General features: G+C 40.4%; 1 protein-coding gene across 2 annotated transcripts; it reads left to right on the plus strand.

Annotated features, from left to right (window-relative positions):
- Positions 1-7,087: 7,087 nt before the first annotated feature.
- On the plus strand, positions 7,088-26,538 carry apcdd1l (adenomatosis polyposis coli down-regulated 1-like). 2 transcript variants are annotated; one of them, XM_012853890.3, is made up of 4 exons: positions 7,088-7,626; positions 21,479-21,662; positions 22,781-23,300; positions 25,115-26,538. In XM_012853890.3, exons 1-4 carry the CDS (start codon positions 7,572-7,574, stop codon positions 25,874-25,876), a joined length of 1,521 nt encoding a protein of 506 aa, XP_012709344.2. In that variant the 5' UTR covers positions 7,088-7,571; the 3' UTR covers positions 25,877-26,538. The 2 variants fall into 2 exon arrangements, with proteins under 2 accessions (XP_012709344.2, XP_021166999.2); XM_021311324.2 differs by having other exon boundaries at positions 21,482-21,662.
- The last annotated feature ends 1,122 nt before the right edge of the window (positions 26,539-27,660 follow it).

Raw genomic sequence — 27,660 nt, forward strand, 5'->3', positions numbered from 1 at the left:
ATATCAAGATCGTGGTTGGCAGAGGAGCGTCTCTGTTAGGGATTTACCAGAGACACAGACATGGCAAACGGGCAAGCAGGTCGAGAAGCTTCGGCAGTGGAGACTCTGCACGCCATTGCCTTGAATCCACCTGGGTAATGTCTGCTCTCTGGCTAATAAAATGGACAAAGTGCTGCTTCTCTGCTCTAAAAACTCAAACTTCTGCAGATCTGCCACTCTTTGTTTCACTGACACCTGACTTGGTGAGCAGACGCTGAACTGGGCACTACAGATGCCAGGCTTCCAGCTGTTTCGTACGGATCACAGCGCAGAGGGGGGAAAAAGAGAGGAGGTGGAATCTGCTGTTACATAAACAAAGGTTGGTGTGCTGATGTCAACGTGTTACAGAACACGTGCGATTCCCACCTGAGCTAATTGTTTTACAGACTATAAAGCCTTTTAATCCACAAAGGTAGTTCTCCTTGTTTGTTGTGGCCGATGTTTACATCCCGCCACAAGCCAGCATGTCAGAGGTTGAAAAGCACATCTCAGAGCTGATAACAGACGTGGAGAAAAAAAAACAAAAACTCTCTCATCATTGTTCTTGGGGATTTTTCTTCCGCAAACCTAGCCAAAGAATTTCCAAAACACAGAGCATATTAAAGGTGCATAGGGCAAGTTTTGAAGTTAAATATTGTTTATTTTCCTTCGCATACATGCCCTTACAATTGCTCGACGTGTAAAATAAGTTACCCTCTGTTTACCGCGGTTGCCTCTATAGGCTGGAGTGGTCCGTTTATGAGAGAGGGATTAGGGCCGAGTCCTCTGGTCATGAGTGTGAGTATGCCGCGCTGCAGGTTCTCGCTCACCTGGATACTTCGATGCATTAGCGAGAGAACCCGGGCTAACTTCGGTATTTATGGTGTTCTAACCTAAAAAGACATCACGCCTCTAAACAAAAGCTTTTCCTCCTCTCCCATGCATGTGCACAACACTGGTGTCATTTCAACTTGTCGCCAGAGGGGGGCAGACGTCTGCAAAAATCCTGGAGAATGCGCTATGCTTCTTTAAGAGTCCCACAAGGGACAAAAACACACTAGACCACTGCTACACAGCTTTAAAGATGCATATTGTGCTGTCATCAGGGGGCTTTGGGACTTTCTGATCACTGCCTGCCTTTCCTCTACGTTTAATCTATTGGCAGAAATAAAAAATAAAAATGTATATGTGTTTCTGACTGTTAGGAAGTGGATGGAAAATCATCCTGATCCACAACAAACCGTGGGGACACCGCGTAAAGCAGTAGTAGTTGTTGACTCAACATATTATTGACAATAACCAGCTCCTTGTCTATGTCAAACTCAAATAGCTGCTTGGATGTTTCTTAGTGAAGTGGATGCGGATGCAAATTATCTGTTACTGCACTGCAAAGTCCGATGGTTGAGCCAAGGAGGGTTTTAGCACGTCTTTGGGAAATTAGTGAGGAACTAAAAATAATTCTAGTTCAGAACAACAACAAGGTCCAGTTCTCTCAGCGAGAGGAGCAGGAGCATTTTTGCCTTCCTTGCGGACATGACAACTCACCTACATATAAAACGGCAAGGCAAGATAAATGTAGAAGTCCAATCATTCTGAAGAAAGCTGGAATTTCTGAAAGTTGATGTTCAAAATAATTTTTCCATCAGCGAATAAAAGAAATCAAATAAAAGAAAGGGATACTGTGTCACATGTTAAATTTGTACAAAAAGTAAAAAAAAAAAAAAACTTCGGTGAGCATTTCATCACTTTACCCTTCAAGAAAAACGTATTTTCATAAAAAAGTACTTTTCTTATGTTAGATTTCACTGCATTCTCAGAGGAGACCAAACCGATCTACACCCGGGCAGATATAGGCTATCTTCAAAGCAGAAGTATCCCTAAGAGAGCAGTGAGGTGATGGTGATCCGGATGGCTGCAGGTTGCAGAGACAGTTTTTTCAGGACTCACCAAAGTAGCAGTCCACCTATTAACTATGCTTGGGTCTAAATCCTGCTGTGTGACTGTATTCTCCATTATGAATATCATTAAGACGAAAATATTGTCCAAAATGATCATTTGCACACCTGTTTACAAATAGCAGGGCCCTCATTCCTTCCCAGTTTGGGAACGCTTGCAGGGAATACCCAAGCTCATTTTTCCTCACTGAAATGTAGGACCATGACTTCAAATAGTTACAAGTGACCTGTGTTATTTTTTTCTGCGTCTGTATTTGCGCTGATTTTCAGTCCAGCTGTTTTTGTTTCCTTGAAATACTCACCATTTATGTTTAAGGAGGCTCTCTGGGCACGTTTGCAAATAATATGTTTTCATAAATGTACATTTATTTGTGGTATTTTGCAACTTTTAACTCTGGAATATTTGAAGCTTCTTTGTTCTGTTTCTTTTTATTGATCAATAAATACTGCTGGTACTTTTGTATTTTATTTCTTGCCGTAATTATCAGTTCAATCAGGCACTTTGTTCAATAAGGCAATCGGAAGGGTCTATACTTGAAGTTTATGTAACTGTTTTATTAAATTCACTGCTTTTAAGAGTCTCAGTCAGAAACATTTGACATGTGTTTTAAGTTACTTATTGATGATGCCATGCAGCCTTGTTAAGAGTTAAGTTGGTGTTGCACTTTTACCATTGGTGCAAACCTGTTTGCTTAAATCTGAGGGTGAATTGCACCCTCAAATGCTGTTCGAAGCCAAATTAATTTAGTTGAAGAACAAAAAACTGTATTTTTAACAGATTTTAACAAATAAAACTAAAATGAAAAAAAAACCAAATAGATCTGAGTTATGTTAATTTTATTTTCAGACCTCCACTGGGAGAATACGTACTTGTGCGGACCTCTAGCAGCTTTAATTAAAGATGCCAGGTCTGGTGTAAGTTGGTAAACTTTATGGTCTCTGAAGACAAAACTCAGTCGCTTCTTGTCCTCTGAGTTAACTCGTTCTAGTAAGTCCCTCTTTCCCAATTCCAGTCATAGCTGGACTTCCCTTGTATTTCTGGGAAAAAGGGAGGTATGGCTAGCTGAAAAGGGAGTGGTTACTAAAACAAAGTCAACATTTCAGAATAAAAGTTTGGTTTACCTTGCAGTGATATTGTTTTTAGGCTATGAGTGCACAACACCATGCAGCAGCCATGATAACTGGTTTTACACCATTCAGTCTCAAGAGTTTTGTTACTCTGCACTCCAAATCTGAACCTCTTTTCTCCTTGAAATTTTTTCATTTTGATTTAAGACACCAGAAAAAGTGATCGAATTACACAAAAATACAATAGAAAATAGAATGTGTTTCATTCTATTTACCTGTTAATGTAGTTTTCGGGGCTCATGAGAATGTGGTGTGAAGGTTGTGAGAAATTGTTTTAGTACTTTTAAGAAGTCAGGAAGAAAATCCCAAGGCAGACTGACAACTGGCACAAAATATTACTGTAAGCGAGATGATGTATCCCAAATGTGCCATAAAAAACACAGTACCGGTGGTAAAATCACTCAGTCCAATTGCACTGACCATTAGCTGTGTATGTGTAATGGTGTTTGGAGTGTGCGCAGCCTTGACCGTGCGCCAATGCTCCAGTGCTCACTCATCGTAGACGTGTTGCCAGGTTTGACTTGGCTGGAGCCTTAAAACCCTCCTCTACCACCTCTGCAGTGGTCAGCAGTGTCAACAGACCACATGTGTGGCGTGATTCAATGAGACTGGTCTGTGTGTGTGTGTGAGTGTGTGTGAGTGTGTGTGTGTTTGACCATATGCATATAATTTATTCATCAAAAAGGAGATTAGCTTTTTCTCGCCCTTTCTAACCGTCATAGTTGGGGGTAGGGGGGGTAAAAGTCTCTGAGGCATTCAGTACTTACACATTGAAAAGGTTGGATGTGTTTGTTAAAGGATTTTGGGCAAAACCTCATGCACTTCAAGTAGAGTCACAGAACCTCTGCTTTTAGGATAGTAATCCCTTTTCGCTTTGAGTTAATGCAGCACACAATTCTAATATCTTAACGTTTGTATGACCAATAAATGACTCAACAAGTGCCAGAGGTTTTGCACGGACGTGTCCATAAGTGTGTGATTACCGACACAGACAAACGAGAAGAAATTCAGCAACACCCTAAATCAAAAGTACAATTCACTAACACAGGATTAGTTACAAAGACAAGAACATTTACGGCAACTTCTATCTTGACCTCTTTCCCTTCACTCTGCTACATTCTCCTACTACTCACCAATTTTGCATTGTTTGCTGTTATTTCAGCTTTTAACTTTATATTCTCTTGGTTTTTTCTCATCGTAGTAGCTACATCTGACCTGATGTTCTGTTTAGCTCAGCTTCTCCTCCTGGAGAAGTTCATGGCCTTCTTCTATTGATGATACACCTGGCCCTGTCTTTGACTGTATAACTATTTCTTCTAGAAAACTGGCTCAGAACCTTTCTGCTCAGCTGTCCTTCTCTCCGAGATGAAGCCACTAAAGAAGCTGAAACTGCCACTACCTTTTTACTTTTCTTCCAAATAGAAAGTACTAGAGCAGTTCTTCTGAGCTATTTTTATGTGTGTATCTCCAACTTTTGCCACAAAACCAAAGCATATGTACTTAGTTTTTTTAGCCAAGTGATTTTATTTAGCTGTTGTACGCTGATTCCTAAGAAGATATTGGTTTCATTTTGATATTAAAAGCAATAATCATATAAAAATAAAGAGAAATAAGGAAAACGTGTTGTAATGAAGATATTAACATGAAATTGTCAAGAAAGGAATGATACAGAAATTAATTTACAATTGCTAAAGGTCAGTTTGCCCCTTAATCAATTTGTAATGCCATTAATTACCCCCACATCGTAGTTTGTCGCTGCCTCATTGCATATGAGATTCTTTTCCTTGGTTAGTATTTCGTTTAATTATGGAAATATGAGTTTTTGAAAGGGCTCCCACTTCCTACATACTGTATTTTTAAGGCGCACCGGATTATAAGGATCACTGTGAATTAACGAGTCTATGTGTGTCTTTGTCCACATACAAGACGCACCGGATTATAAGGCACATTAAATATTCTTCCCAAGTGTGTAATATCACTTCGCCCCTTCACGTCCACAGCTCTCTATCCGTCTCTGTCGAGAGGACAGAGTAGCTGGACTACACTGCCCTGTTCCTAACATGAGGCCAAAATAAACTTAACTTTTATATTGAATTAACTTACTGGGTTTATTGTTGCTAGCATGTACTGTACTGTGAGCATGGTTGACTCCACGGTGACTCTCCACAGACGTTTTACCCTTCATAGTCGAGTGTACTGTTGCCTACATTTCTTGTGGCAAATTCCTACAATTCCCAGACTTTCTGCCAGCAGATGGTAAAATGTGTGATTAGCTAGCTGAGCACCAGGAGCCGTTTCTTTTCCAGCAGGCTCCCACCTGTCAGTGAGAACAGAGAGGGACTGTGATTGCTGCGTCCTGGAGACCGCCTACTTGGAGCAGCTCAGTGTATCAAACTCAGCGTCACAGATAGATAGATTTTGATACATTTATGACATAATAACACATTCATTCCTCAATTATTAAATTCATAGTTGCAGACATTTTTACGTTTAAGATTTTTACTTCTTATAATGTAGCCAGTAATTAGCTTTGTAAAGTAACGTTGGGCAAAGTTTTGATAAGAGTTGTTCAAATTAACTGGAATTTACATTATTTGTATTGTCCAAAAGCATGTAATACAAATTCCTACTTACCCGCTAAGGATTGTCATGCTAACATTAAAGGCTTGTCCCTGTTTTAGTCTTGTTTCAGTCCTGTTTTAGTCTTGTTTTAGTCCTGTTTTAGTTTTGTTTTAGTCCTGTTTTAGTCTCATTTAGTCCTGTTTCAGTCCTGTTTTAGTCTTGTTTTGGTCCTGTTTTAGTCTTGTTTTAGTCCTGTTATAGTCTCGTTTAGTCCTGTTTTAGTCCTGTTTTAGTCCTGTTTTGGTCTTGTTTTAGTCCTGTTTCAGTCTTCTTTTTGTCTCGTTTTAGTCCTGTTTTAGTCCTGTTTCAGTTTTGTTTTAGTCTTGTTTTAGTCCTGTTTTAGTTTTGTTTTAGTCCTGTTTTAGTCTCATTTAGTCCTGTTTCAGTCCTGTTTTAGTCTTGTTTTAGTCTCATTTAGTCCTGTTTCAGTCTTGTTTTAGTCCTGTTATAGTCTTGTTTAGTCCTGTTTTAGTCCTGTTTTAGTCCTGTTTTGGTCTTGTTTTAGTCCTGTTTCAGTCTTCTTTTAGTCTCGTTTTAGTCCTGTTTTAGTCTTGTTTTAGTCTTGTTTTACTCCTGTTTTAGTCTTGTTTTAGTCCTGTTTCAGTCTTGTTTTAGTCCTGTTTTAGTCTCGTTTAGTCCTGTTTCAGTCTTGTTTTAGTCTTGTTTTAGTCCTGTTTTAGTTTTGTTTTAGTCCTGTTTTAGTCTCATTTAGTCCTGTTTCAGTCTTGTTTCAGTCTTGTTTTGGTCCTGTTTTAGTCTTGTTTTAGTCTCGTTTAGTCCTGTTTTAGTCCTGTTTTAGTCCTGTTTCAGTCTTCTTTTAGTCTTGTTTTACTCCTGTTTTAGTCTTGTTTTAGTCCTGTTTCAGTCTTGTTTTAGTCCTGTTTTAGTCTTGTTTAGTCCTGTTTTAGTCTTGTTTAGTCCTGTTTTAGTCTTTTTTTAGTCCTGTTTTAGTCCTGTTTTAGTCTTATTTTAGTCAGTCCAAACCGGCACCACTCTAAACTCTGATGCAGCGACCTTCAAACAGCTGAAGAAAGTGATCAGTGCTGAAGTTGTTAATTACTCAATTTATTGTCTTAATTTTATTGAATTGGTTTTATCCGTGGCTGTTGGGCACATAAGTGAATCTCTCAATTGAATAAAAAGTCAATAAAATACAAAGCCATCCTAATCCGGTACAGTAAATCTGTCAAAATGGTAAGTACTGAATTTGTAGAAGTTTCACTGCTGGGTGACAGCGTTGTGGTCGGATTGTGTCTTCCTTTCCACCCATGGCATTTTGCACCTTCCTCTAAATGCTCCTGGTTTAGGGAAGCTCAATCCCGGCTTCTCCCCCTCCTCCTCCTCCTCCAAACACACTACAACTTTCTCTGTCTCTGCCCTCCCTCTCTATCTCCCTTTCTGCTCCCTCCTCTCAGCTCGAAACATATAAGAGCGAGACCGGAGCGCACACACAAAGTCCACCCTGCTCACGTGCACAGACACATTCGCTGTGCATACATCGAGTAGAGCAGATCAGAAATCTTCACCCCTCTCCTCAGCTTCAAGAAAGCACCTGTGTGGAAAAGAAAACGTGATCTCACAGAATTTCATTTTTTTTTGGTGCAAATTCAGCTATGGAAGCCAAGAAGTGGAGGTAGAAGCAACCAGAGGTTCTTCTAAAGGGAATACTGAACTCTTCATGTTTGAGCTCAGGTTTTGTTTTGTTTTGTTTTTGTTTTTTCTGCAAGCTAAGCTCTTGTTGACAGGAACGTCTCTGTGATTTGGATTTTCTTTTTTAAACAGGTCAAACTGTTTTTTTTTTTTGTTTTGGAGCGGTTTGTGTGCGTGAAGAGCGCAGAAGCAGGAAATATGTCAAGCGGACGGCTCAGTCACCTGTTGAAGGGAGTCCTGGTGCTCCTGCCAGGTGAGTCCTGACTTCTCTTCTGCAAAATGATACACATTTTAGCGCAAAGTTTACCATTCCGACGATCAACTTCCAAGAATTTGAAAATCAAGCCCTAAACTTCCCAGTCAAGCTTGCCTCTTACATGCATTAGACGCACGTCTTGCTTTTTTAACCCAACAGAAGCAGCTGCCCTGCTACAAGCCACAGATTTTCTAATGAAAACAAAGACAGTGACTCATGTGAGCGATCAGCTGAAACCTTTGGGATTAATTTGGCTCCGAAAACAGATGTCAGCGTGGTTCGACAGTGCGGATAAATTCATAATTACAAGGATGTCATTATGCAATTCACAAACGTGGATGTTAAATGCTGAAACCACAACTGATGCTGACACTGGTCTGATGAATAGCCAGCCTGTGTTTCCTTCTCCGTCCCTGTGTGTGTGTGTCTTCAAAGCTCGGTTGGAGCCGAGGCCACGGGAGGAGTCTTCTTGGCTGTGCATTTAAACAATAGTTCCCTGGGCGCAGGGAAGTGTGGCCCTGGAACTAATGTTGCCATTATGTTAATGGTTAGAAAAACAGCAGACAGGCGTTTGTGAAACCGCCGTGGGCTGCAGCCGATCATCCAGCCTCCACTGAATGAATACTGGAAGGCCGGACCGTCAGGGAAAGTTAGTGTTACAGGCGACTGGATGCAGACAGGAGGAAGCATCTGTCTGCTTCTAATCATCATTTAACAGCTCGGTGCCCCTCCGCGCCGCCATCCTCCGCCACTCCGGTGGCAGGCTGGTATCTGTGAACTGTTTTCTTTGTCACGACTCAAGTTTAGCTGAGGAGACAGGCGAGGTTAGGTTGCTCGCGCCGAGCAGATAATTCTAACCGAGCTGGTTTGAAATTAATTTAATGGGTCACAGATGTCAGAGTGTTGGGCCATTTGATTTTTAACAGATGTAATGTTAAACGCTCTGTGCAGAAATTGCCGCATTTGATGTTGCAAAAAGGCTATTTTGTTCGGTTTTAGTTTTGTTTTATTTTATCTTTGGCAGTGCAATCAAATATGTGGTGTTGTTGTTGTTGCTAATCTAAACTTAAACAGTGTCCCTCCGAACTTGAATAATTTTTATTGAAAGGAAACTTCTGCATAAGACTTTCTAACTCGAACGTTTGTAAAAGAACTGGAACACCTGAACTGTCTCCAAACTGAGTCAAGGTGTATCGGATCCCGTCTGTGCGCCAGAACATCAGTGAACCATCAACTCATCCACGATCTCTATCTTTGTATCAGGTGCTGTTTTCCTTTTTTAAGATCTACTGCGTTTGATTACTCAGAAAATCTCCGTCTTCTGTTTGGATTTAAGCACAGGGTCTTGGGAAACCTCAGAGGTGAGCAGATGTGTTGTCTTGAGGAGACGCATGTTCCTTGGGGCCAAAGTTTTGTGTGTCGTTTAATTGTGAACAGGAGCCAGAGTTCGCCAACTACAGAGGAAATGGCTGTGGCGTCAACCAAAGCAAACTCCCGTAGATCTCTCGTCTAAATAAACAAGGCCGTTGGATTAAGCAGCTTACGCGGTGATGAAAAGACAACAGTAGTTGTCCTTGCGCTGCCCTGAGGACGGAGGGATGCTGCAGGTCTGCAGGGCTACGATCAAATGTGGGGGTGAAAGCAGAAAGGAGGGGGGGGGTCAGGGTTAGAATAACATGACGAACCCTGTGTTCTTTAAATATACCAAACCTTTGCTTGACTGTGGTAACAATGGTGGAGTGAAGGCAGCAGGTACTGCTGTGAGACGTTGGTGAGGTAAACCTAACTGTGGGACGACACAGTACTTATAGTATGAAAGATATAAATGCGGTCAGCAGTCACAGTTCTTTTGTCTCTGGATGAATGATTTTGCATGTTTAACTCGAGAAAAAAGACTGTTAGTCATTTTTTTATTTTTAAATATACAAGTTGATTGTATTTATTCATGTTTATTTGAAAACCGCGCCTTTAAAATTCCTGCGTGTAAAATCGCAGGTTGCAGCCATTATTCTGCTACAACTTTGCTGGAGTTTAGCACCAAAGTGCAAAGCAAATGTTACTTCCATTCATCTCGGTCACAATAGACTTGCGGGAATATGTAAGCACTACCTCTCAACATTATTCCTTTTTTACAGACATTCCTAATGTAATTTGTCCGCATATTTATTGCAGTGTACAAAATATGCAATTTCTGTAAGGTTTGGTTGTCTGGGTAGAATTATGAGATTTAGAAGTAAACACAAATGTCAAAGCCGGTCACCCTTATTGGACCCCTGATAAAGATATGTAAAAGGAAAAGAAACAATAATAATAACTAAAGTATTTCCAAAAAACACCATTTTTAGTGGGGCCACAAAAAGTTGTTTTATTTTTATTTTTACAAAATGCACCGATAGTAACATTTGTAGCAATTGGCATAAAATAAATGTAACTGAAGATTTTTTACTTTACTGTGTTTTAAGTTAATCGAAGCGTCTAGGAATTTTTGAACAGTAATTCATGACTTCCTGTTTTGCTTAGATTTTCTCCTAGTCACTCCATGCAATGGGAAAAACAAGAGAACATGTCATTCAATTAAAGCAAATGTGTGTTTATCTACATAACAAACGAATAGATACAAGAAAATAGCTGCTATATCCACTGTCAGAGCATTGATTAAAAGATTTTATAAACTTTAACTGTGAATAACAAGGCTTACTGTGATAAAAGATGATTTTGTTTTTTAGTTGGTATTTTTTTTTTTTTACACAAACCTTTTACTCATCTTCATCAAGTGTGCCAATAGTGCCAGGGGGCTGTAGATCTATCTGATCTGGATCCAAACATTCTGGTGTCACTGTTCACATACTGACTCTAATAAGTTAAATAAAATATATCTTTGGCCCAACTGCTTTGTATTCTCAGTCCTAAACAAGTAATTTTACCGTCTAAACAAAATCTAACAGTGAGTGAGAGCAAACCAAGCAAAAACAATCGTCTCATTTTGGTCACAAATATGTGCTTCCAAGATAAACGTTCCACAATTAGTACTCTGGCAACTTGGATCGTCTCAAACAACGACGTGATTTTCACAAAACGGGTTTATTTATCTGTTCTGGGACTCAACATTCTATTTCCTTTGTTTTTGTGTACTAAATGGCCAGATAATTATCTGCATATGTGCAGTCTCACGGCAATTTGAACAATTTGACTGCTGTGAATTATTTCTTTTTTTGTTATTTTGAGAACTTTATATGCACAGTTTTTTTTTTCTTTTACTGAATTTGGAGATGAATTTGTCTCCTACGATATTTTATCTTATATTTCCTTTTTATCTTCAGTAATTTTTTTCAGGCTTCTAATCCAGGTGACGGTTGCATTTTAAAGTAACACAGTCAAACCAAATCTACCATGATCCACATCTGCACCATAATACCAACATAATTTAAAGAAATTGACACATTGTGCTTACAACTGTGTTATATTCCTATATGAAACAAACAAATCTGTCAAGCCTTACAACTGAAGGGTGTTTGTATAATTTTCCCTGATTCACATGAAAACCAAGCAGGCTCTTTGGAGGCAAGCCGAAATCTTTGCTCAACTTTAGGCCAAATTACATCATCCACACTAAACAAAAAGGCAATGAAAATACACTAATTACACGTGTTTGTTATCAAATGAAATCATTAGATTGTCTCAAAGCATAAGCATTAATCTGATGCTAATTAGATTTGTCAAACAGAAGAACTAACTTAATATTCAGACGATGATACATGGCAAATAGACATTTGCTGTCGGTGCAAATTTGCTCTGGCTGCAGATTTCTAGAGATTTGTAGCTTGTGACGACGGATGATTTTATTGTAAGGTGACACAAGCCTAAAGGTCTGGGAATTATAGACTCAGTAACACTCATCCAAGGTCTGCAGGACAGCTCAGAGGGTTCAGGAGCATAAAAGAGCAGCTGCAAACTGTGAATAATGGGCAGCAGTCAACAAAAATATGCGCAATGGTCTCTGCGCTACTGTAGCATTTAATTCATCTGCCGAGGAAAAACGCAACCATGCACCTCACTAATCTTGTCAATCCACCTAGACGTCTCACTCCTCCCACATCCCAGCCATTATCCTTCTAACTAGCTTCATTCACCTCATCAACCACAGACAGACACCGAGACACAGAAGAAGAAAAAAAGAGAAAAGAAACAAAGACTGGGGAGAAGCAGAGGAGGGATCTGACATTCATCCAGGAGAAATGAGGCGTAAAAAATTGTGGCTTTTTCATCAGTGGGAGAGAAGTCAGAGAGCGGCCAGCAGGGCGCAGCCGTTTCGTGGCCAGCTGGGAGGGTTCAGAGCTGCAGCGCGGATGAGGGCAACGTTAAAACGCTGAAAAACAGGCGGAAGGGTTAAGCATGCATCTCTTCAGAATCCGCTTTAATTGTCAAGATCGTGCACACACACAAAGAATTGGGGCAAATAAGCATTGTTGTGCCATTTAACCTCTTTGATCATGAATATTATTAGTAATCATAAGTGAATATTGTAATTAATAATATGCTATTCTTGTCAAAGATCAGCGACAACAAAAAATGTCTCCAAAGGGTTGCGATTAAGGGCTAACAGCCTTTAATGAGTAAAACTAGCAACTGGGTTTAAGAATTAACTATGATTAACCTTACTTACCATGAAAGATAGATGTCCAGCCTGTTGTAAGACTGAATTAGACTCGCCACCAGTAAACAATAATAACCTTTAATTATGATTGCACTTGGAATCACTAATCATTAACCACATGCAAACGAAATCTTGTGTATATTTGTGTTGTTATAACTCAGAAGGGAAGATTCGTAAACTCTTAGAGACGATTTGATCACTGATATAAAGACCACAGACGACCACAATTAAGCTATTTGAGATTTATTAAACCAACAATTAGCTGTTACAGCAATTATTCACTCACTGCTGAATCAAAACAACATAAAGAGGAAAAATAAACACTAAAAAAGCAAAGTGATGAAACTCGGATATTAGCAGCATTTTGGTAATTTTCTACTAAAATAAGCTACACTTAATTAAGCATTGAATAATCTCCATCAGAGCAGTAGCGCATGTAAAGCATTGACATGGATCTGGCTAATACTTGGAGTGATGTGATGGCTCTTCAAAACACCAGGCCTGCCTTTAGCTCCGGTTAGCTACAATGAGCTTTAAGCTAAGCTAGGAACGTTAAGATGGTGGGCTACACACTCAGCTAGTGTTAACAAGGGTTATAGTGCGTTCCGTTTGTCCTCGGTAGTCAGAATTCTCAACCTGCGGGTTGGTAAATTTATCTGGAACAGCCCCTAAAGTCAGTATTACGAGTGGGAAAGTCGGTGCAACAGGAAGATACCCGACTTCGGCATTCATGATGGCTGCTACTCGCAGGAACATTGAGTAAAACTGCATACTTTGACTGTTTGTAGCAGCTCTCTTATATTTATGTAACATTTAGTGAGTTATGCAGGTGCTATCTTTCAGTGTTCATCAAACGGGATGTTTCAGCCTTCTATATCTGCACAAAATACCGCCTAAAAACGCGTTACTCATTGTTACTGTTTTAACAACAGTGCGAGAATCCATGTTTTTGCCCACTGTCAGAGATAAGGGAAGCTGGAGCGCAAAATGGCAGAGATGACATAACCTGCGACTCGCTGGTTCCGATCTCCAAGGAAAAAAAGGAACGCACCATTAGTCCTGGTGACTCAAGATGGCGGCCGTCGGCCACTCAGGCAGTGACCTGACCGCCAGCGTCAGTTAGGTGCCACAGGCATGAGGAACTACCGAGGGACGGTTAACTCGAGACTAAGGCTTCTAGCTCACCCAAGGAATGAGCTTCAGACAAAATCCGTGCAAACCCCAAAGGAATAAGGGGAAGAGAGTGAAGAGAAGGAAGAAAAAGATTGGAACCTAACAATGGCGTTCAGAATAATAACCTTCAACCGTCAGCGTAGTTGTCTCACAGAGATCAAATTAAAAACACACTTTGCGGAGCGATCTTTGTCAACTGCTTGGCCAAAAACAGGAAAAGGCTGTGCCTCAGCTATTAATGGAGAGGGGGGGAAAAAACTCCTCGTTTCTCCTTAGTCGTGCAACTCAACCTAACTAGAGTCCCAGGACCTCTTTTGTCAATCCCACAACAAAAAGTACAGTGACGCGCAGCTAAAACATCGATAACCGGTTCCACTGCGTGGTCTAATGTGAGGGATCTCAGCTGATATGATGCCAGAAAGTGGCGTGTCTTTGTCTGCGCGGGGGTTTTATCACCTCAGGGGTTGGGTCGTACTCTTAGGTTGGTCTCAAGCCGTGTTGCATGCTGGGAGCCGTGGTCTGATTGGCCATATTGCAAAACAGCATGGTTATGATCCGGGTACTCTGAACGTTAAGTGTTCATCAGACTGACAGCCTGGGGGAAGAAAGTGTCTCTACGGCGGCTGTTTTTTTGCAAATAGTGCTCAGTAGCGCCGACCTGAAGGTAAAAGTCTGAACAGTTTGTGTCCGTGATGTGTGGCGTTTGCAGAGATGTTAGCTGCCCTTTTTGACCCTTGACCTATACAAGTCCTGAATGGAGGGAAGGTGATCCCCTCTGCAGGCCTAATTATCTGTTGCATGTTATTGACATCCTTTGCTTGTAGGCTAAACAAATTAAGTCAAGTTAATAATTATGATACCCTTTGACAGCCAGAAGGTTTTTAATAATATCTTTGCTCATGTGCATCTTTAGCTAAACGAAGTAACTAAGTAATATAACAGTAAAATTATAAGGTTCTGTGCTTTAAGATTCTGTGGTGGTGTGACGTTCTTTTTACAGAAACTTATACCTCCAGTGAAGCATCGAGCTGGAAGTGTCAGGGTAACGCCAGATATCAGGATGTAGGGTGTCCTAATCTTTTCCAGAGTTAGAACACACATTTTAAACCCTTACATCCTTCTGTTTAATGAGTGAAACAATGTTAATTTTACTTTTTTGTTACAGTAAGACGCTTCCCTTTTCAGACATAAATGGAAAAAAAAGATTCGAACATTGATATGTGAACATTTCTTTTCAAATAACTGAATTCATAAAAGGGCCTCCAAACTTTTTCACACGAGCGTAAATCTCTGAAGCCTCAGCAGAAGAGCTCATAATGGGGCTAATAAAAGGTGTCCCGCTCTCTGAACGGAGCATGAAATGCACTCTCGTGTCGAGCACTGGTTTCAAACTCCCTGGATCTGGTTCTTGTTTTTGGGAGGATTGCACATAAAGCTGCGTGTTTGACCAGCGAAGAGAGTAGGGGCCCAGGCTGCCAAACCGTAATCACAAATATAAACAAACAAACAGAGGGCAGCCCGGAGGTTTCTTCTTTTTTTTTTTCTTTTTTTTTTATAATTTATAAATGCTATCCTTTTACAGAGTACAGTAAATCAGTGTGCGCAGCGTGTTTCAGGCAAACAGCGCGCACGTACATGTGTGTCTGTTGGTGTGTGCTTTTATAGAGCCCGAATGAATACGGGAACTCAACGACAGGTAGATTATTTTGGCCGGCCATCACTCGGATGCAGTGAAGGCCGGAGGCAGCAGCAGCAGCAGTGTTGCTGCTGACAGACTGACCGTCCAGACCACACACACACAGCTGCAGGCTGCAGCACTGACCCCTGCTGGTAGGCTGGGAGAACTACAGGTAGACAGCTAAGACAGGATCAATGTTGTCTGGCAGGAGTCCAGGGTCAGGAGAGTGTTGTCCAGCTGTTGTCCACAATGAACTGACCCAAAGGAGGGACTCAGAGGAGGCACCGTCACAAATTACTCTGCTACTCATTTGCAAAAACCAGCTGACGGCTTTGGTCATGATTAAAGTTGACGGCACTGTCTCAGCTTTACCTGATCCACATGTTGAATAGTCGACGCAGACGGATTTACAGCTGTTTGCGTGTGTTTATAGCATGGCTTTGTAATCAGTGTATAAGCAAAACATGTGCTGCATAATTGTGTGTTAAAAATGGGGAGTTGCCGTTTTTACCCGCAAAGCACTTGGAAAGCAGAATAGCGCAATATAAATCAATTTAAGCGTATATGACAACGATAAATATTCCCAGCTAGTTAAACAAGACATGTTTTATCTTGAGATGCATAAATAAATCCTTTGTGTTGCAGGAAAAAAATAAATAAAACAGGAAAATTCTGCCCTTTTAGAATGTGTTGCCATCAAATAGGTTGCTTGGTTTGAAATTAATGAAAAATATAAAACCAAAATCGACACTACTGTGGAAAAAACTTTTTTCACAGTAAACCATTGTGTTATAATTTTATTGTTTATTGTTAAGTTATTTGCATTTGAATGGTTTTATATTTGACCAGTCTGCAGTTTTACATAAATGAAAAAAGCTAATCAAAAATTAAAATTAATTCGATTTGATTTATATGGCGCCATTTCACAACACGTCGTTTCAAAGCAATTTACAAAGTCAAATTCAATCAAATCATACAGATTGGTTAAAAGGTTTCCTTTCTAATGAAACCCTCCTGAAAAAGTGCAGAGCCACAGTGGACAGTCGTCTGCATTGTTGATGGCTTTGCAGCAATCCCTCATACTGAGCATGCAAAAATTAGAAGAAAAAAATAATGAAATAACAATAATCACGAACAAACAAAAAAATTATAGTGGTTACCGAACTCTAAACTGTATAAAGTCAAGAACTGTCACAATAAATGCTTGTAAGTTATATATGCAGACACTTAGAACTAATTGCACTGAAATAATTGCAACAGTAAGTTACACAACTTTTTCAAGCACACATTTCAAACAATGCAATTTTACATGGAGAAAATATCACTAATTCATGCTGTATTTTCAAAAGATTTTATACAAGCTTTAAAATCAATAAATACAAGCACAAAGACGAGCGAAGACTTAGCCAAGTAAATCTCCCAGCTATTAATTCACATTTCATAAATGTACACAAAATCAAAGGTTTGTCAGCATTTCTTTACATGCTGAACATTTCTTATGTACACAATTACTAATCTGGCCTTTATCTAAATTAATCAGTTAATTGCAGCGTCTCTTCTATAAGTAAATGATTGGCATTTATAACTTTTAATGAGTTATAAATCTCATTTAACACTATTGTGACTGGTAAAAATGTGTTTAAAACTAAGCTTTCCCCACTTATCTGCTCTATCTAAAGACCCAAAATGCTCCAATTTGACTTCCTTTTTACTTCAACTTTTAGAGAAAAAAAATAGATCAAATGTGTTTTCTAAAGATCGAGATCTCTTCTGTGGCAGAGCGCCGCATAAGTGGGGCGCTTCAGAGCCCATGGCAGAAAAATAACTCGGTGGGCCGCATCCAAGGGTAAAGCTAATGATATCCGACTGCATGTGTAGGAAGCAAATCAAACCAAATAGTCCCCCCGGTGCCTGCAGATTGAGAAGGAGTTGGATATTATCACACAGGACGTGTTGAACCATCACCTAGCGTTTGGTTAGAATGGACCTCTTTGTTGAAGATTCCTCAGAACCCTTCAATACGTGATTTGGTTTGACTAAGATCTGCTTTTATGAGCACTTTATAGGTAAACGCAACCATATGTTGGGAAGAGATCGGAGGGAAGGGGAAGGAACTGAATGACAAGTGACCTGAAAAAGCGATTTAAACGTGGTTTCAAAAGATCCCGCTTTTTTATGGATGTGTTGGTCTTGGAGACTAAGTAGGCAACATGTTGAATGCAGCACACAATAAAAAAAAAAGACTGAATAGATGACTTACTTGAGGCATTACATAACTGAACCTGAATGGCCTTCTGGGTTTAACTGACCAGCCCGCCTTCGTTAGTTATAACCACACGCAGCAGCACAGGCAAACACATCGCCTCATGAGAGAAATCACCGACCCTGCTCCCTCTGTAAGCCGTGATGCCAAAGACGGGTCGTAACTTTAGCAGCAAGCTGACAGGCTGCTGCACGGAGGACACATGGGCTTTCGGTTAAAACTCTGGCTCTGTGGTCTGCGACCGTTACAGCTTAAACAACTCGACATGTGAGCGTGGGTGTTTGCGAATGTGTGTGTTCAAATCAGGTGGACAGGGACTGGGGGTGGGGGGGCGACCGAGCGGCACACACGTCTGCGGTTGTGGTCAGCATGCGGGGAGCAGCATTCCAGGAGTGAAAGGAACAAAAAAATATCCTCCGTTCGACATTAACAAGGCTAATAAATGCCCATCAGTCAGCCTCCGTCTTGGGGCCTTTTAAAGAAAATTCAGCTGTGCATACTTTCCACTCCGAAGGCCCTGTTTGATTTAGGGTCTCTGTGAAGAGCAAATTGATCTGTGGGCCGATGCTTTAAAGCGTAAGCTGAGGCTTGGCAAGAAACGTTTTAGTGTGCGAGGCAGTGTAAAATAAGATTCAACAAAGCAAAAAAATAAAATAAAATACTGTAAGTTTAACACAAATGAAAGAAGAAAATGTTACATTTACTTAAAGCCCCAGTGTCCAAGGTTTACTTTCATCTAGGGGTGCGCTAAATAAATAAACGACCGAGAATTACGCCGTTAAGCACGTAATAATTACTACGGAAGCCGTGGAGAGTCATATATGTGACAATTTCAACATGCTTGGCTAACAAACAAACTAGCCGTCTCGGCCGGGAGGAGAGAGGATAGCTGCTGGAACACGCTGCCTTGTTTCTAACATAACGGCAAAATAAACCTCGCTGTTATATTTGATTAAGTTACCTGTAACATCTGCATCCGTGTTGATGCCCTGCTCCCTGTGGATGGCTGGTCCTTTATTGCAACAGAAAACGGCAAACAGAATAATCGATCTAAGGTCGTCTTTGCTTGTCTTATAATCTCCCTCCACCGACAAGACATGTTCATATCCAGGTAAAATGCGTGAGGCTAACAAGTTTGTCCCCTTATGGCTACTGTAATTAAAAATGGCGACGCAACATGGCGTCTTTTATCGGGTGTCCCGCCACCTGTACGATCCGTCCCATCAGCTCCTGATTACAGGAAGATATCATATACATTTATGTAAGTGGAAAAATCAAAAAAACTTCACTAATAAATTTTCAAAACAAACTCAAAATCTTCTATTGCTCTTTGGCTTTTTTAGCAAATATGGACATACACAAAAAATTTGTAGTGACATGTCACAATTTCTGGCGCTTTGACTCGACAAAATGCTAAAGTTAAAATGATGAAAGGAATTATCTCATTGCTCAAATGGGTCTGTCTCTGTTAGGTGTGGATTTTAAATCCTTAAATACATATGTTATATGTATCTATACTTTTGGAGATTGGATTTTTATGCTTCCACTGGTTTTAATGTGAATGCCTGTTTAATTTATTTATTTTTTTCCTTTGCCTTGCACAATTTAACTTGATCTCCTGTATATAACTATTTTATTTCTCTTTTTGTAAGAATGCAAAGTGTACATTCTTATTTGAAAATGCAATTAGTGTTCTGATCAATAAAGCTGTTAAAAAAAAGTACCATCAGCTCCTTTGAGCATGCACATAGAATACCCTCTGGGTCGCCATAGATTGCACCTTATTAAAATGACTGCCGGGGGGGAAGCATTTCCATCCTATTCTACAAAAAGTATTCACTTGATAACAACTATCACAGAAAATATATTGTATTAGAAAATTGTTTATTAAACTTGTTGAGTGAGCTGTGACTTATTTCTGCTGTCAATGCGCCCTCTGGTGGACCAGTCACAGACAATAGAGGACCTTGTTATGGCAGCCACATCATTTATATCTTGGAAAAAAAACATAACTGCAGTTAAGGAAAGACTGCAAACGGATCCATTCTGTGATCAACACTGTTGGAGCACATCGTTAAGTACGTAGAAAATAAAATATTCAAACGAATTTAAATTTGTCGCTCTGTGACGTAATCGTTGCACATGCAGTCATGGCTTCCATTGAAATGCGATTTAGCTATTTTTTTCTTTATTTTTGTTTTTCCCTTTAAATCCTGCAGTATTCACACAATTACAATGAAATACAAAAAGAAACATGCTACCCAAAATAACATAGAAGAAAATAAAAAGTTATTTGAAGTTATTCTGTTTGCGCATGTGCAAAAAAGTGCATGCTACAGACTGGGTAGTGATCATTCCCAGCTATGAGAACGGTTTCATCTTTCATGCAATTAGACTTTGGCAGAATATGTATTAATGAAAGCAATGCTTTGCTGATAAAAAGCCGAATTAGTTACACACTGCTGGTGAAGATTCTCAGTCATCCAGGTCATGGTCATTCCAAACAAAAGTAAAAAACAAAGCAACTGGACTTGTTTTCCGTAGTTGAAGACGTTTCGCTTCCTCTCCAGGAAGCTTTTTCAATTCAAAAAGTCTGGAGTAATGTGGAGTAACAAGCTTTATACCACTGCCCAAACAAAGGCCTTGTAATGGCTTAGATAACATGCAAATTCAACCGAAACAGTTCCACCCCTTAGTAATGGGCGGTCGTTAAAGCCATTAAGCCAGCAGATTGGACTGAAACTGGTCCACTCCTCTGTAACGAGGAGTCGTTAGTGTTTCAACTACGAAAAACAAGTCCTGTTGCTTTGTGTTTTACTTTTTTTGGACTAGTTACACACTGTCCCTTCAAAGCATGAACGTTTTTATGAGAAAACTTGTTTCTCTCCTAGATGAAGCTACTAAAGGAGCTAGTACTGCCATCACATTTTTACTCTTCTCCTACATAGAAAGTACCCCTGGGTCGTGGCAGATGGCCGTTCACGCTGAGCCTGGTTCTGCTGGATGCTTCCTCCTGTTAAAGGAGAGTTTTCCTCTCCACTGTTGCACAATGCATGCTCGGTGTGAGGGATTGCTGCAAAGTCAACGACACAATGCAAGCGACTGTCCACTGTGGCTACACGCTCATCCAGGAGTGAACGCTGCAATCTGCAGGGCTTCCTTAGATGCAAAACCTTTTAAAAACGACTTGTCTGGATGACTGAATTTAATTGACTTTGTAAAGAGCCTTGAGATGACGTGTTGTGAACTGGCACTATGTAAATAAACTCAATTAATTTGAGTTGAACTAAAGTTAAGAGAGCAAGCTTAAAAAAAGTAGCAGTTCAACACAACACAACACAAGGAGGAAAATACCAAAATACCAGTAGTATAAGAAGTAAGGGAATACATCTGTTAGAAATTGTTTGTGTTCCTGCTTTTCTCCCGACATGAAAATAGAGCCATACTTTTCATCTGAAACCAGACCAGAGTGCTAAGCCTTGCTGGGCCGACATCACGCAGGTCTTTATTCAGAAAATCCTTCCAGTGACAGACAGACTGCAGATGTGTGAGCTCCATAACTGTTAAAGAGTAAAATAGGCTTTTAGTTGAATCCGCTGTCAAGTTTTGGGAAAGAAACATTCATCATCACAAGCAGTTTTTTTTTAGTTTTTTTTTTACAGTAAATCATATTATCCACAGATGTGTTTGGCTCAGTTGGCCTGATGTTTGTCTATTAAAATGGAAAAACACAAATGAAGAAAGCACGCACTTCACACACATTTCCTGACACAGAGCAAATCCAGAAACAAGACACGTGTGTAGCAGCTGTGGAAAAAGAGACGTACATTTATATTTACATTTATATGTGGGTTCTGCAGCACCAACTTGGCTCTCTTTGGCTCTCTCAGTCAGCCAGGCTCATGTTTAGGTGTAACTGGGAGAAAATGTAAATATTCAGCTTCATTTTCCAATCATGGGGGTGGATAGTCATCGACGTGCACCCTGGATTCAGCCTGGAAATTACTGCGATGGAGCCTCGGTGTTTATTAGACGACTGCTGTTTTTCACGCGTTTTAAACGACTGTCCTCTTCTTCGCAGCAGCTGTAATTGTAGCTGGAACGAGGAGTAAACTTTGGGAGGTGCCCACTGGTCCCTTCGCATCCTCTTCCAATCAAACCGAGAGCCTCCAATGGGAACACTGTCAGTACCGCCACCTAAAGGACAGAGTGAGAATCACAGCAGACATCCCACCAAGACTGGACGGGACGTGGGTATCAACGAGGTACGTTAAGTTAAATGCACCTTTTTTGGGGGCAGCAAACTTCCACTAGAGTGGCATTCGCTCATAAGCAAAACTCTAGAAACTGGTTTAATACCAAATTAAAGTGTTTTTTCCCCCCTTTACACATTCCCTTTGTCCCCATTCCTAATTCCCTACTGCATCTTTTAGTGATTTGGGGGTTTAATCCCAAACAAGCAAGAACATCATTGACTGGTGTTGACCCAAAGAACAATAAAAAACCCTGAAAATACATAGAAAGACTTTAAAAGGGATTTGGAAACTGAGTGTTGGAGCGTGTTGTCCCTGACACTTGGGTATGTGTCCGTGGGTTCTGTCCGTGCCCCTGCAGAACCGGTCCTGGCCCCTGTTATGGCCCCTGTACAGAAGACATAATAATAAATCAACTTCTTATGATGATATGCACTGGGACAGAGAAGGCAACTGATTGGTACTTCAAGAATGATTGAAAAATTTATTCAATTCAATTAAATTTTATTTACATAGCGCCAATTCATGAAACATCTCAAGGCAATTTCCAAAGTCAAATTCAATCAGATTATACGGATTGGTCAAAAAAAATCCTATATAATGAAACCCAGCATTCACTCCTCCTGAAGAAGCGTAGAGCGTCTAGTAAAAATTATGGCGTTACACTTTTAGCTTCAGCCATATTGAGATAGGATCACAGTACAGGTATCTGCAAACTGCAGTTCCAAAGTGTCTCTTTGGCTCTTTAAATATATTAAACAATGAAATATTGCCCTGCTTTTTAGTTTTATTCTTTTGCTCTGTGCCCCCATGAAAAAAAAAAACACTGGCCCCACTTTGGCCCCCCCTTTAAAGCCGGTCTAGAACCACCACTGTCAAACAAAAGAGATGACCTGCAACAGATGTACAATGGCAAAATTGAAATGAAATAAGAAAAAATTATCCAAAAAAGGATGCAAAACACTAAAATACAACCACACGGTAAAGACTAATTTGATATCTGGTCTAGATTCTGTATATATATATATATATCCATTTTGTCTGCACCACCAACACCAAAGTCAAATTCCTTGCAAGTGAAAAAACCTACTAGGCAATAAACTTGTTTCTGATTCTGATTCTGTGTTCAGGTGCGAGGTTCGGCCCGGTCCAGAGTTCCTCACCCGGTCGTACACCTTCCATTCCCACCGTCACTTCCAGGCACTGCAGCACTACTACACCGAGAGCAGCTGTGAAGACCCGGCCTACTCCCTGACGATCAGAGGCAAGATCCGTCTGCTCCAGGCCTCCTGGATCACCCGTGGGGCCACGGAGGCAGAGCACCACCTCAGCAGCGTGGGAATTGTGCTTCACAGCGTGGCCGCCAAGCAGAGGCTGGCCTCCAGATTGCCCCCAGCCTGCGTGAGCCTGAGCATCAGCGAGGCGGTGCCGGGGAAGCCGTACGAGCTGTACGGCAGCCGCGCAGGGAGAGCGTGTCTGGCAGCGATGGGCTTCTCCGTGGCAGAGATGGGTCTGCTGCGTGTGGAGACGCAGCGCCGCAGCCACGGAGGAGAGGTGCGGGAGCTGTTTTTAGGGGATATTCACACAGACTGGGCCCAGAGGACACAGCACCGACCCACTGGGTACCAGCAGCCACTGCAGAACGCCATGGTGAGATTCTCACACTGTCATGATATGGTGCAGTTCATTAATGTCCAACAAGAACATTAGCCGAAGTTTTACAATGGACTGCAAAATCTGTTTAAAAAAAACAAACTTTAAAAGTGACCAAAGACTTAAATAAACCACAGAACCAACTACTCACTGACGAGAGGTGGAGTTGATTTTATTGACATTGCCATTCACAGGTCTTTGCACAGCAGGTAAAAAATATTAAAGACCTTAAAATAGATTAATCTCACCATGAAGATTTTAGAAAAATGCATTGTTTAATTGAGGACATTTATTCTGATGGGTATAAAAACCCCGGTTCATGTTTTCCTTGCAGGGGAAAAATGGCTTTCCTGCCCTACCATTGCAAACAAACAGACATAGAGAACGTTAAGAGCTCCTGGGAGTTTACCTGTGTTGTTACTTTGGACAGATTATTAAAGTATCTCTGATTCTGATTCTGATTCAGATGAGACAAAAGAATTAGCTTTTCCTGAACAAACTCTCCAGGTAGTTTTCGTATGAGACAAAGAACAAATATGCAGAAAAGCATCTCATCTGATGTGCTCTTTCGATGTTTGTGGGAAACAATCATAAGTATAGACTCACAGACTCTTTACACTAAATTCCCAGGAGATTTGAAATAAAAACAAGGGAATGAATCTAGTAGAAAACTAAAAATGGGTAGTTGATGAGTCTTTCACCTGTATGATGATGCACGACATGGCCAAATTGGTACAGACAAAAAAAATCAACCTTCTTGCATGGCTATCAGTCCCCAAACCTACGTCTTATAGAAACGCTGGCCAGTAAATAAAAAAAAAATAAAGCAACAGAAATGACCTACGACTCTGGACAGCTTGGAGGAGAGGTTTCACACGGCAGTCCTTAAATTGTACATGTTTCAGCAAAAGTATCAAAACTTGTGGCACCGTTTTTATATAAATTACATCCATCTGTTGTCTATATACACTTATCCGTGCAGGGTTACAGTCATTGAGCATAACCTGTTCAATTGGTCATTTCTTAAAATTTATACTAAGAAAATGTACCTAAATTAAACATAAGTTTTTCAAAATGAATAGTTTGCTTTTATACCTCTGCAATCACAGATTGATTTATTTTAAGTATTTTTACATATCTTTACCAGGGGGGGCAATAAATGTATCCAACAATGTATTTTAGTTGGTTAAAATCAAACCCAATCATGCACCCATGGCTCAATGGATTCTGAAAGTTAAAGAAACACAACATCAGCTAGACTTTAGTTCAAACCTGTTTATCTATTAAATCTGTTTAGCACACAATTGAACTAAAAATGGCACAAAAAGGCTATAAACTAACCAACAACTGCAATGCCAACATTAGGACAATAAAAATAAATCTATATTAGTCTAACTACTCTAAACCACCAGATCGGGATTGAACAGAGTTAAAAAAAAAAATGGTGAAATTTATCATTGAGAAACTATATATTATGTTCTTTTAAAGAAGCCACACTAAGCCACTTTTGGGCAATAAAAAGTTACTTAATCTATAGCAAGAGTGATGCAAAACTGCTTTATTAGGTAAAACGGTGGGTATTTTTTTTACTTCTATTGTTTTAAAAATTAGATTTTGCTGATGTTTTTTAGTGCATAAGTGAAATACACATTTAACAATCCCTCTTTTTATGTCGTTTTTTTTTTTTTTTGTAGGTTGGTCAGACATTTTCATTGCAATTGCTCTTATTAGACAGAACAAAGCAATAATTTCTCTGAACCAAAATGAATCAAAAGCCTGAACACATCCCACGTTTCTCTGTTATTTTACAGCATCACATCCACCCGTGCCCTGTGTGCGCTCTGGTGTACCGCTCCTCAGAGCAGCGCCCCCCGGTGTTACCTCGGGCTCCTGCAGTCCCTCTGTCCCTGGCCGGCCACTGGGTCAGCCAGCGCTGCGAGACCCGTCCCAATGTACTCTTCCTCACCCGAGACTTCACCTTCGATCCGAGCCAGCACGTCTGGGAAGGCGTCTACCGTCATTACGTGGACTCGGCGTGCTCACAGCCCACTTTCACCCTGTCAGCATTGGGCCACTACGCTCAGGGAAACCCCTCCTCCAAACTCTCAGGAGCCACCGAGTTCGTCTTCAAGGTAACGCAGGTGAAAGTCACGGCCATGGACGAGTCCACCGCCAAGCTGCTGAACGGCACAAGGCCGGGAAAGTGCGGACGGGCGGGAGACTGGAGGGTCGGGGTGGAACAGGACCTGACCCCCACCAACGGGTGTCCTATGCTGGGCATCAAGCTGCCGCACAAGGAGTACGAGCTCTTCAAGATGGAGCTGGACCACAGGAAACACCTGCTGCTGTTCACTGGAGAGAGACCGACTGACGGGTCCAGTCCCGATCGACCACTGAGGCGGCCCACCTCCTTTCAGGCTCCCATGGTGCTTTGCAGCGAGGGAGAGACACGCCCGTCCTTCTCAACTTTCAGTAGCAAGCAAGTGCAGTTGGCCGGTGGGACGGCGGGTCTGGAAAAGCTGGCGTTGCTGGTGTTTGGATCCGCACTGTGCGGCTGGCTCGGTGTTTATTAGAGACGTTTCCACCAATCAAGGCCTGGTTCTCGGCTCAAGCCGGTGATGGATGTTGTTTGTCAGCTGAAATCACCTCGCTCCTTTAAAGACTAGACCTGAGACAGAGGCGGGAGACATTTAAAAGAGCTGAATAATTTTTTTACATCTGGAACTCAGATGCCATCTAATGGATAAAAGACTCTCGTGTTAAACAAGACACTCATCTGGAAAGGACTGAAATCAGATGGAAAAGCAGCGATGACAATATTTATCCAAAAGTGCCACAGTCCCATAAATAAATATAATACTAAGCAGTTAGACCATACTAAATAGAATTGGTAATAATTACATCAAGCATTTGTGATTGATGCATTATTATCTCATGTACGAATACACAAATAATTCAAATACATGACAAATAATCAGAAGGGACAATAGCTACTGTCTATAAAAGTTTATGGATTCTTGGTCTACAGTGCATCATAAATTAATTTAATCACCAGCTCATCAATAAACTCAAGGCAAGGCAAATTTATTTGTATAGCACATTTCAGTTCAAAGACATCGCAAAGTGCTTTACACAATACAGGAAAATAAAACAGAACAAAAGCAAGTTGGAAGAAAATTGTGGAACCAAAATTTAAAATGGGAATTTAGAAACTAAAAGCAAATATGAAAAACAGTTAACTTTTTCAATTACAAAGTTGAACTAATGATGTTTCAGTTAAACAGTTTAACTAGAACTGTCGAAGGCAATCCTAAACAAATGTGTTTTTCATCTTGATTTAAAGGAACTCAGGCTTTCAGCACTTTTACAGTTTTCTGAAAGTTTGTTCCAGATAAGTGGAGCACAGGAATTATAGGAACTATGAACGTCTGATTGGCTTTCCTGCACAGACATAAATGGATTATTGTAAAGTGACTGAATGCACTCCAATTTACTAGATGGTAGCACTAGATCACTAAATTAGCAAATATAGAGGCGCTGCATCTATATTTTTTGCAGGGTCTGAAATGTCTTTTACCAAACAATGAAAGATTCATCTCCATAAAAAAAGCAGTAACCTTTAGCAGATCGTCGTAAACCCTCGCACCCTAAATAGATTTGCAGCTTTCTTAAAGACTGATCTATTTAATTATGTATTTAATAGATTATTTGTGTATTTATTTAAAGTTTTAAACATTTAATGACACGTTTAGATATCAATTAAACAACACATTTATTGATGGAATATGGCACTTTTGGACCTCTGTATTTTTAGCTTTGGTTAGGCTTGTGCAGATGTTTTCCTCAGACGGCTCACTTGCATTTGTTTTAATCTAAGAGCTGTTGTGAGATTATGATAAAAGAAAATACTAATGCTGACATGAGTCAGTTCCACAATGTAATTTAAGAAATACATATCAACCTGAATCACACTGACTTTACCAAGAAACACCCGAACTAACTCGCTTTGTACAGAACAATTTAGTGCGCAATTCCCTGAAGACAAGTAGCTAGATGACAGAAAACCGCCGTCACCGATCTGCAGCCACTGTGGTGTGAGATGGAGGCTTTTTTTTTATCTTGATTTCTCTTCAAAAACTTGTGCGAAAGTTTGCCTTTCTACCAGCAAAGTAATCTAATCAAATGAGTATTTATTTTTTACCACTTGTATTGTATATTTACACAAAAAGAGGATTTTTTTTGTCCAAAATGTTATCTTTGTCATTTAATATGTCAATTAAAAACAACTTTTAATAACACTTTGGGTTAATTTACTATTTCAAACATGATCTCCAGGATGTTCATTCGTGCAAATGTT

Source organism: Fundulus heteroclitus, chromosome 20 (genome assembly GCF_011125445.2).
Source record: "Fundulus heteroclitus isolate FHET01 chromosome 20, MU-UCD_Fhet_4.1, whole genome shotgun sequence".
NCBI lineage: Eukaryota > Metazoa > Chordata > Actinopteri > Cyprinodontiformes > Fundulidae > Fundulus > Fundulus heteroclitus.